The following is an 11,526-nucleotide window of genomic DNA, read 5'->3' on the forward strand; positions in this document are numbered from 1 at the left end:
TCTTTTGTTCATCACTCTGAACTCTAGCTCTCATAAATCCATCATAAAGGTAAGGTGATTTTTAACACACTTGTTTTACTCTGTGTTTCTTGCTCATCAGTAGAGTAGTAAAGTAGCTCTATGTGAACCTTTCTCTGCTAATAAACCTTACTATTTGTATAGTCAAGGGAAATTAAGATAGTTTGTAGGCCATCATTGAAAGAAAAAAAAGACTCCCCATTAAAAAAGTCCCCCTTTTCTCCATACTGTTCCAATTACTATATCAATTGCTAGCAGAGAACTGTGAGATGAAGTGGACTTAGCATGTACAGAAGTGATGTACACATAAGCTTCCTTTTTCTTGTTTTGGATTACAAAAAGTCAAAGTAGCTTTCTAAGCATCCATTGTCAAAAAGGACAACACCTCCACAGCATATGCTCAAAATAAATGGACAGTCCTAAGAGTAAAGGGAAAGTAAACCAAGTCTCTGTAGACACAAGGCAGTCTGTCACCCAACCCAGAGAAGCAAAACATCAAAGGATGGCTGTAATGATACCATTCAGTTCTGTCAACATCATTCTTTTCTGAAACAATCCCAAGAGAAACCCCTATTATACAACACAACACCCTTGCTTTTAGTAGTTCATTGTCTCTTTTGATGAGACATTGAACAGCCCACCTAGACTGGCAGTCTCATGCTTTATAAATACAAATTTATTCTTTTTAGGAGGTGACAATTTAAAATAGTTCTTAAAATACTGTACTTAAAAGATACAAAGACTTCTGTTACAAAGTTGCAGTCATAGTATTAGCTTTTAAAATAAATTAGGCACAAAGTAGATTAGCAGCACAATTGCTTAGTTTATCTTAATTTACATATCCTTCCCTATCCCTGTCCCAACATCCATTGTCATCTGTGAGTTGAGAGATCACACCTCCAAAAATTAATAAATGTAACTGTTTTTTTTCACCAACACAGTGTGTATTTTTAATCTCCCAAAACTTCCATTTGTAAGAGTTACAATCTGTTGTTTGAGGAAATTCGTGAATTCTTCAGCTTACCAGGGAATGGTAATGGCACCAGCAGTACAGCTCATCCTCATGGTTCACTGAATGGCAGCAAGAAGTCAGATCCACTACAGGCTTTTCTGAATACCTGCTAAATACATGTGGTTTCTTGGTCTTTTCTTCCCCCCAGAGTTGCCAGTTATTGGTTTGTGATGCAGGACCCCTTTTAAGGTGTTATAAACCAAGGCAAATAAGTTCAATTAATGTATTTTCATAATGAGGTGAAAAGAAAACAATTCAAAAACAATACTTCAGATGAAAACTGTTGATTAAGAGCCAGTTAAAAAGCAACTCTTAAAAATCTTGTTACTATTGAGAAATGAGGCACCCAAAGTTCACAGCTGTTAGTGAAGCAAACTTTTCCCACCACCACCTTTAACTAACTTCAACACCCACTTTAGAGCTGCTGGTCTCTGAATTTTGTGCTTTTTCACTCCTTCTTTGGTCGACCTTTGAAGGTATTCATCATATCATCGAGTCCAAAGTAGTCTAAAAGGAGAACTGTTGCTTTCACTGGTAGGAAGCTGTAAGGTAGGGACATGGAAGAAGACAAGAAGAAACAAAGAGATATCAGAAGAGTTGTGCAGTTTTATCACAGAATTAGTTTAACCTGGCTAAAACTGGTAGTATTAGGCAGTATACTCTTTAGAATACAGACCCACTGGTCCTCTCAAAATATCTTTTACACTCATTTGGCAACCTGAGTTATAGACAGATCAGTATTCCAGCCTGGCTTGCAACAGAGTCAAAAGTGCCCAAATGCTACAGCAAGACACCAGATGGATTTACAGTTGAACTCGGTGATCTTTGAGGTCTTTTCCAACCGATAATTCTCTGACTGCAGTTATGGAGAAGCAGGTGGTCTCTACAGCCCCCAGTAAAACTGCCCCCCAGTGGAGTCAGAAAGGCACAGTTAGACATTTCTGCCATTGTTCTATGGCCCAAGGGTAGACTGAACCCACAGACACAAACAAACAAAACCCTTCCAAAAATGTGCATAACTTAATGAAAATTCAAACCAGCAAGTAGAAACTTCTTTTATACTTTAAGAATCCCCAAACAGAAAAGAGAGATGGGAAAAGAAATATAACTTACCTTTTTAAAAAAAGTAAAAGATAAGCGATGCGTGGCATAAGCACAACTTCTTGGTTCTGCCGAACAGCACTGACTATCCTCTCGGCCACGTACTCTGGATCCAGATTAGCAATTAAACGTGGCCACCTGAAAAATATTTATTGCTATCATACAAATTGCTTTGGATTCACATTTTCTTCAAAGAAATCTCAATTTTACAGTTATTCAACTAAAAAAAGAAATAAATACCACAAGTCCTAAGAACAACAGAATCTTCAGTATGTTAGAGTGAGTGGACATGATTATTTCTCCCCTGTATGACCTCTCATAAGACAAAACCATTAGGACACACCAGACTTGTATTTGGCTCCCAAACTTTGTCATTATACATGCATACTGAGCAAAGCTATATCATCAATTTCAGGAGGAGAATGGGGGTTTAGAAACCAGAGAGGACAAATGGAGCATTTGGCTTCTGCAAAGGAAAGGACACCAATTACGTTTCACATTTCAGCTTAAATGAATAGTAAAGTACCTAGGCCGTTTGAGTTGCCCAGTCACTGGATAACACCCATCTGAAGTCTTAAAAACAATACAAGCAGAAAAAAGCCTGGCTCATGATTTTTATAAAGGAAATAAGGATTTATAACATGCTAAAAATGCAACTTTCATAAAAACCTCACAAGAGTTTACTTACTTGGATTTAACACCATCAAACATTCCCGTGTTTATGACGTAAGGACACACAATTGTGGTTTTAACACCAGTCTTTCTCAGACTTCTCATCTCTATATCAATTGACTCTGCAAAACCAACTGCTGCAAATTTACTTGCACAGTAATCTGTAAAATAAAACATTAATTGCAGTTAAATATTTAAATTTAAAAATTAAACTTTATTGTCTAATACTAAACCACTTCACATCAGAATAGGAATGGTTTTCAGGATTAGGTTAAAATTTGCTTTTGATCTGATTCATTCCTCTTCTTTCCTCTCCTAAATCAACTGTTGTTCTAGACTGGCAAACAGAGTTTCTCATGACATCTCTGCTACCATTTTCTCACTCTCTACGAACAATGGTAAATGAAATTGTTTTTCTACCATTTTTTCTTTAAATCCATGCACTCACTTGTTATGCCTCAAACTCACATTTTCAAGACTCTCTAATGTGGTTTCAACTTGAAACTCTCTTGGAGCTAGATTTCTTTTACTGCTATGTCACCTTATTTCATATTCTGCCCTCTTTGTATACATATTCCAGAAATGCCTTCTGAGCTCCCTCTAAATCTAATGTGGCCTCTCTCCTATCAGAAACCTGCAAGTAAATTTTAACAACACTGAGATTCTCAGCTTCCAAAGCTCTATATGGCTTCTAGATCCTTCTGCCTTGGCAGAAAAATTTGTTTCACAGCACTGCTGAGCTTCTGGAAAATGCTTTGCAAAGAAATGATCTGTTTAAAGGCAGCTGTTTTGAAAGTCTGACTACTGGCTTTAACTCTATGGAAAGATCCAAAAATTCAAAATAAGTTAGGTTTTTTTCCCCCCCATAGATATTGGCTGCACAGTTTAAAATAAAATTAATTACTTCAATTAATATTAGCTTTAATCCTCTTCAATACACTACCTGAAGCCTGACTGGTTCCACAGAGTCCTGCACAGCTTGCTATGCTAACCAAGTGCCCGTGGTTGGCGGCAACCATTGCTGGGAGGAAGGCTTTGTAAGTCTGCAAAGTAAATCAGAGCTGCAATGTAACATTTTACTAAGTAAGTTACACGCCACAATATTTTGAAGGTGTTTGATGGTTTTAGAGAAATTCTCCCAACAGATTAAATAAGCTTTCCCCTTCCATTGTGGAAAGATGTGTGTATGTATGTGGAGCTTGAACTGCATGTTGTTTGAACTCCAAGCTTCAACCATTTAAATGGCGAGTTCCTACCCTACCTGTACTACCCAAGACAGATGGTAACTTGATGAAAGCTAAATATATGGCTTAATCTAGTCATGAAGTTTCTTTCAAATGAGAATTAAGTGCTCACTGCAAATTTTGTGAAATGGCAAAGATTTCCTTCCGTTAAATTCATTACATCTTTATGATTAAATTTATTTCTAAATAAACTGACACATGATTGAATATTTTTTATACAATTCTTTATGATAGAAGCACCATATAGGTGACCAGCCTTCACTGAAAGGAAGAAAATGCACACCAGGTTACTCATTCTGGACAAAAGCTTCACTTATTATCAAGAGGATTATCACAATGTGTGTGTTTCTTACTGGAATTATCACAGCCACAGAACAACTAGAACATTAACAGAACAGAAGAACTGAAGTAGAACTGAACATTTCTCGGGGCAGCCACTATTAACATGGGCCTGCTTCATGTCAGTTAATAATGAGACACTGACTTATGTCTAGCCTCAGAATTTAGCAGATGGTGGACTTCAGTTCTTAAGAGAATTTCTAAATGTGAAGTGCTTCTACCTGCCTACACTAGAGATTCCCAAAGAATCCATTCTTCCACGCTTTTAAAAAAAATTTGACCCACTCCAGAGCAAATAAATACTTTCTTGTCTAATTTCTGACTGAACTTCCAAAGACATCTATATGTTTTCCTCAATTCTAAAAGGCAAAATACATTGAAAACATGTTAAAAGGATGTCTTAGTATGTATATGCAAAATACAGGTTTTACCCAGAAGTGTGCCATTATGTTCACTTCCATGGTTTTTTCTACAAGTGAATCTGGAGAATCAAGAAATCTCTTCCCAACTACAACACCAGCATTGTTGATCAAGATGCTGACATCACCAACTTCTTTTTTAACCTAAAACAAAAAGCATCAAGAGAATGTGCAATAAATCCAGACATTCTTCCCAAGTATTATTGATGAAAACTTAACAGAAATATTACACATTTAAATAAGTTGAACTTGTTATGGATCCAAACACCTCAGGTTCTTGCAGTCTCACCTGATGCCTTTTTAAATGTGAGCTCTCAAACAGATTTTCTTCAGATTTGTGGAGCTCAACAGCTCCACACAAGCTTTGCTTTCAGCACCTCTGTTTCTGAGGACAAATGTTCCAGATAAGTCTTCAATGGAGAAAGCTTAACTAATACAACAAGTATTTTTCTACAGTAAACACATCTTAAAACTAAATAGTAATTCTGGACTAGAATCTGGTACGCTCTACCCCAGAAATTAAGTTGGCTAAGAAATAATACATATACATTAAACTCAGTAAGAGGAGGTACAGTTTTCATTTTAGCTTCAGACTGAGAGCCTTCATGAACAGACCCATTTGAGAGAACAAGTGTAGGCCAGCTGATTGCAAGATATTATGTCAGCTCTCCAAAGGAGAATGAACGTATTTAAAACAGAATTTGAGATACAAGTCATTGATCTGAGCTACCTGGGAAAAATGAAATGGGTAACACAGCGAAGAATTAAAGAATAATTTATCACCTATCCTTTATTCTAGTTCAACTTCCTCGTATTCCTTAAAATTGCTCTAATCTTGTCTATTTTTTTTAACTAAGCTTTAGGAGTTGGGTACTTCTGGAATAGAGACATTAGAAATAAATTTTAAGCTATCGGTTTTAATAGCCAAAAGGCTGTCCTTCATCTGTTGGTACAGGAAAGAAACAATGACATGATACACGAAGAACCTTTTGGTTTTCTTCCTACTGAAGTAACTTTTTCATGCTGTCTCTGTGTGGCTGATGAAGCACATATTAAAGATCCACATACATTTCATTTTGGCTATAAAACTGTTTATCGGGAGCAAAATTTTCAAACACATCCTGCCCTACCAGCATAAATTTAGTTTGCAAGACCATAGTCTTGCAAAACTCCAAGCCTGCATAAAGCTGAATCACCAGAAGAGGAAAAAGGACCTGGAACCATGCTGTCATATCTCCCAAAGATATGAACACTAAGAACCAAAGTCTACTACGCTGCATGAATTAAGCAGTGGCACCAAGCACCACCTGTACTAAAGTGTTTTTGAAACTGGTAAGATTGGATAATTCTACATCATCAGCAGGACATGACATTTCTGAAATAATGGTAGTAAGGTGTTTTCTTCCATGCAGATTAGCATGAGCATTATTAATGAATCTGAGTTGCTGAACTGCTGACAAAAGGTTTTAAGTGAGGGACCACACACTGGACCCTACCGCAACTTCTTTGTTCCTGCAAGCTCTGTTTGCATCATCCTGAACCCATGTCACACAAATCTACACTCAGTTCTCTTTTTCAAGTTTCACCAGTGTGGCTCAGCCACTGCTTTTCTCCATGGGCCCAGAGTGCTAGCCCTCAATTCAAGTTCTCAAACCTAAAGGTTAATTTTCATCTGCTTCATTCCAGTATCCTTCACACTACAATATTCCTCCTCCAGCTCTCCCAGTTCAATAGGAAGCACAGCTACAGGCCTATGGAGAGACATGCAACTTCTCTGCAAGGACAGCAGATGTCCAGCTCAGCTGGTCTAACAGCTGCAAGGGGGACCAAAGCTGATCAGCATTACTGGAATACAAAACCAATAGCACCAGCCTCTAATGAGCTGCAATTCATACACAAGCTTCATGTATCAGAAAGCCTATCATAGTCATTTTTGCACAGACAGAAAAAGACAGAAAGCTAGAGCTTCTTAAAGAGCAATAAAACATTACTTCAACCAAAAGATGTTCCTGAAGACAGCTGAACTTTTTATTAAAAAAAATCATCCCCAAGCAAGACACACTGCGGAAATCTCTTAGTTCAACAGTTAAGATTAGCAAATTTTAAGTGAATGAGAACAGGTTCTTAGACTTGAAACTGTTTAACAATATTAGCTTTTGGCAACACTGCTAGTCTGCCCAAATTATTTAACCACATGCTATGTTTACAAAGCTCTTCAAAAATGAAAGTATTTAAGACATCAAGATACATTTATTAATTCAGATAAAGTAAGTCTGCCAAAATCTCTTCACAGCAATGGAAATATGTGAAAATTGCCTAAGCAGTTAATCCTTTTTACAATGTATGGTCTTTTGGTAAAAGGCTGCCAGAACTTGAAATACTGCTTTAGCTTCAATAAATTGATTTTCCGCACTTCACGATTAAGGGCCTGCTTGGTCATTGAATGAATAAATAAGAAGCTACTCAGCTAAAATGAGCTACTGAAAAAAAGAGCCAGCTCTTTTTATTTTTTAAGGAATAGAGATACATAAGTCAACTCTAAAATCAAGAATTCTTGAAATAGATAGGAAGCAATACATTCAGAATTAATTAACTGTAATCTCTTGCTTTGAATCCACTAGAAAACTTACTCATGCATCTTACACCCATGCTTGCACTCATCTTGGAATAATGTCAAAGCCACAAATATACTTTACCTGGTCAGCTACTCTGTAGATATCCTGTCTTTTGCTACAGTCACAGACATAAGAGTGTACTCTTCCTGCTCCTTTTTCCTTGAGCAGTCCTACTGTGCATTTGAGCCCCTCTTGATTAATGTCCCAGAGGACCACCGTGGCTCCAAGGCTGGCAAACTTCACCGCTAAGAGTCTTCCAATGCCACTTCCCGCTCCTGTTATTAATACGATTTCACCACTAACATTCTTCTTCCGTACAGGAACAACCAAGAACACCAGTGACTCCAGTAAGTAGTAAACAAGAAGTACAATCACTTTTAATGTTTCCAGGAAGAAGTTCATCTTCAGGCTATTTCTTCAGATATCTGATTAAAAAAACCCAAAACATTTACCAGATAGGGTAAACCATAGAGAAAACACAAACGTCAACAATGCAAAAACATTTTCAGATCCATTCTAAATATTCTCCACCCTGCTTTTGAGTATTGTTTCAAAGAAATATACAGGCATACACCTGCATATGTAATCCATTTGTCCTGTTTCTGTCTCCAGGTTGCTTCCACTTTCCTCTAGGATGCAGTATACAATTCATTTACCATTCAGCAGCAATAGGAAATACCCGCCCTCATCTGCTTTAGAAATTCCCCATCCCTCATGCCACAGGTTTCATTCTCTGCTCTGACAGAATGTGGACAAAAATCTAAAATAAATAAATACATACTACTACTACTAATAAAAATCTGCCCACTGAGCATCTCAAACAGAAATGCATGACAACTACAAATCAAAACTTATGGTTTAATTAAAGAACTTCAGTGCTCACACACTAGTGCTATAGGTCAGGAAAAATTCTCCTTTTAGGACCACAATGTTTTTTGCTTCATAGGCACTCCCTGTCACCATGAAATTATATGCAGAACAAGTCACAGTCCCAATTACGCTGAAAAAACATGAGTATAAGGAGCTTCAGAAGACAATATGCTTGTAAATCTCCAAAGCACACTAGGTAAATACCTGTGTGTCACTACTGACTTTTCAGCTACCTGTAGTACCATTATTGAGGAGAGCCTGCTTCTGCAGTTGAACAAAGCTCTTTGGCAATGCACTGCAAAGCTGTTGAGTTTCTTCTCTTCACCTCCCTTCATAAAGCAAATGCCATAGGCATGAATCATACCATCTCAGGTACATGTTTAACATCACAATCTGTACACATCCCAGTAAAGCCAACACCAAGCAGGCCTTAAATCCTTGGAGGAATGTTATTTCATTTTCCAGCATACAACAGCTGTGCAAGAAATTAATCCTTGCTTAAAAACAGGTTTTAATCTTTGACTAACAACATTGTGAAGCAATAACATCTTCTTTCTCAGCTAAAGATAGAGCATGCTGGCACCTACACTTCAACCTTTAGCACTTTTAGACATTTAGCATCTTTAGCAACCTTTAGACATACCCAGCCTGATTACATCTCCTAGTTAACGTTGCTATCCATGTGTATAGGTAATCATGTTTGACAAGTGCCAGGAGATAAGTAACTTGGGTCTCTGCTACTCTGAGCAAAGTTCATGAAATTGAGCATGTGAACATACACGTGTTACTATGAGCCTCAGGTTTTCTACATGGGCCAGTCTTGAAAAGAAACAGGCCTCTGCTAGAGCAGAGCTAGTTATTTCAGAAAGTTTTCTGGTAGAAACATTGGAACATCTTAAAACTGTTCTGGTAACAGAAAAAAACATTTGCCACAGATGTAGTGGGCAGGAAACAAGTTCTTTCTGGCAAAGGCAGGGGGTGAATGCTTCCTGTTGAGTACTTTCTATTCTTCATTCTCATTAAAATGTGACAAAATGGGTGCAGAGGCAGTAACTCCAGTAAGAAGTGAAACAAATACCAAAACAGCACTGAAACATTTTTCTAGAGCCAATATTAGCATTTCCTATAACAGGCTCTCTTATTTATACAGATATTACAGTTCTAAGCAAAAATAGAGTTATAAAAGAAAAACGTTATTAAATTCGATGCACATAAAAATGTGCCAGCTTTTGGAAGCCCAAGTTCTTTGTTGAGTCTAAAACAGAAGAAAAAAGTCTTTAAAATAAATTCAGCTTCTGAATTTAACCTGATTGCACTAATTTAATGCACTTAACATAAAACCCTCCATTTGCATGCAAGGAGACTGGTATCTCTGGCATAGATAAAGATGTTTAAGTTAATCCCTATGGAAAACCAAGTGAGGCAATTGCCTTCAGAGGCAATACACAATTTGAACTCAGTTGAAAATTTATGACAGTAATTCTTCAAGTAAGAATTAAGCTTATATAGGTCAGAGGCACATTAGATCTTTCAGAAAAGTATGCCTATCACTTAACGAAGCAGAGTTGTTTATGCATGCAGATCACAGGAGACTTCCTATTAGAAGATCAACTCTGCATCTTTCAACAAGATGCTTAACTTCCACAGCCACATCTCTCCCCTAACCCAAATCTGACTAGGCCTCCAATCTCACTCAATGCATCAGTATTGCTAATTAAACCAGCTACTGTAACCAAGCATATCCATACAGACAATTAAATTGGCCGCTCACCTGGCCAATTTTGGTTTGTCAACTAAAGTGAGCAGGAGTGTATTTACAAGTTAATTTGCCAAGGGGGCCTTTGGCACATATCTCAAATCACTTCTGATACCTTGTATTGTTTTTTTAGTATGCCTCTGTCCACAGAGACATAAGTGTGGAGTGTTTTTATGCAGTAGAGAAATTATCAGATGCTCTACGTTTTATTGTGGTTGCAGGCCCCCAGCTGGGTAATAATTAGCATTGATTCCATGACACTCAGAAGGCTGATCAATCTCTTTATTATATATTTAATTAATAAGAAATCCATTGCTTTTATAGACAGTTACGATACACCTGGACCTAACTGGTGCACCAATCCAAACACCATCACCATTGGCTAATTAAGAAACCACCCTTTGTTAAACAAATCTCCACAACGCATTCCACATGTTCACAACAACACGTGCAGCAAGTGAAGGTAAGAATTGTTTCTCATTCTTTTCTTTGATCTTCTCACAGACTTTCCCCCAGGACAATGCCTGGGAAAGTTGTTTCTTTCTGTGGCCAGAGCACTGCTGCCACATTTTATCAGACAGACTTCGAGTGTAGATAATTTGGCCAGCAAAGACTTGTTGGTACATGCCAACACTCACCACCGACAGGCTCTTGCAGACCTGAGAGAGTCTTAAAGACCATCACTGCTCCCGAATCAGAGCCAGGACTGAGGCTGCCAGCTGAACGCACACCACCCTTGCTAGTGGGAGGACTAAAGGTTGATCACGCAATCACCTGAGCGGCGTTTGGCAAGGATGCAATTTTCTCACTGTACCGGGAGAGCTGCGATCCCACAGAAGTACAGCAGTCCTGTAGCTGAGGCTGCCCAAGCGCAGCAGTAAATTCCTCAGCCCCCGGGGGATGCTGGATAACCTTACTCTGGCTTGGCACAGCGCGCCTACCAACCCAAGCAGCAGCATAAGAAAGCCCACAAGCAGCAGTGCCCAGCTCACCGCCCTCAGGCCGCCTGCCCAGGACGCACCACTGCCCCGTAGCGCCCGGCTGCCCACGGCCTCGGTCCTCCCACATACGGCCCGCATACCCTGTCCTGTTCTGTCCCGTCCCGTCTCCCAGCGCCCGCCCGGCCCACAACGCCCCAGCACCGGAGGTACCTTCTCCTGCCGGCCTGGAGGACAGACAGGGAACCACCGCCGCCCACCGTGGCCCAGCGGCTCTGCGGGCGGGCGAGAGCGGTGCGAAGGGAGCAGAGCGGGGCGGAGCCAGGCAGCCCTGCCTTCGCTGACAGCCCTGCCTTTATCCGGCAGCCCGCCCCAGCGCGGGGCTGAGCGGATGCCCGGGGCAGGGCCGGTGCCCGCTCGGCCGGGCTGGGCGTGCGGCGCTGTCCGCGCTCCGCCCGGGGCTGCCGGCCGCCGGGATGGGATTCAGCGGGCGGGGGGAGCGGGCCCGGCTCGGAGCTGTGGGGTCGTCCCCGGGAAGGAGA

At 39.7% G+C, this 11,526-nt stretch overlaps 1 protein-coding gene across 2 annotated transcripts; it reads right to left on the minus strand.

Moving 5' to 3' along the window:
- Window positions 1-673: 673 nt before the first annotated feature.
- SDR16C5 (short chain dehydrogenase/reductase family 16C member 5) lies at window positions 674-11,303 on the minus strand. Of its 2 annotated transcripts, XM_059485552.1 has the most exons (8): window positions 11,198-11,303; window positions 7,502-7,845; window positions 4,818-4,949; window positions 3,747-3,846; window positions 2,820-2,964; window positions 2,144-2,269; window positions 1,445-1,572; window positions 674-1,136 (listed from the first exon to the last, which is right to left on the minus strand). In XM_059485552.1, the coding sequence occupies exons 2-7, from the start codon at window positions 7,820-7,822 to the stop codon at window positions 1,479-1,481; spliced, it is 918 nt and encodes a 305-aa protein (XP_059341535.1). In that variant the 5' UTR covers window positions 7,823-7,845; window positions 11,198-11,303; the 3' UTR covers window positions 674-1,136; window positions 1,445-1,478. The 2 variants fall into 2 exon arrangements, with proteins under 2 accessions (XP_059341535.1, XP_059341526.1); XM_059485543.1 differs by having other exon boundaries at window positions 674-1,572.
- Between the last annotated feature and the right edge of the window lie 223 nt (window positions 11,304-11,526).

The sequence above is a fragment of the Ammospiza nelsoni genome, chromosome 1 (assembly GCF_027579445.1).
Source record: "Ammospiza nelsoni isolate bAmmNel1 chromosome 1, bAmmNel1.pri, whole genome shotgun sequence".
Taxonomy (NCBI): domain Eukaryota; kingdom Metazoa; phylum Chordata; class Aves; order Passeriformes; family Passerellidae; genus Ammospiza; species Ammospiza nelsoni.

Coding starts and splice junctions, on each gene's coding strand:
- SDR16C5 (XM_059485552.1), bottom strand. CDS start 7,822: ATGAACTTCTTCCTGGAAACATTAAAAGTGATTGTACTTCTTGTTTAC. Junction 3,847..4,817: donor ACATAATGGCACACTTCTGG/GTAAAACCTGTA, acceptor TTTACTTTGCAG/ACTTACAAAGCCTTCCTCCC. Junction 1,573..2,143: donor CTTTTACTTTTTTTAAAAAG/GTAAGTTATATT, acceptor CCTACCTTACAG/CTTCCTACCAGTGAAAGCAA.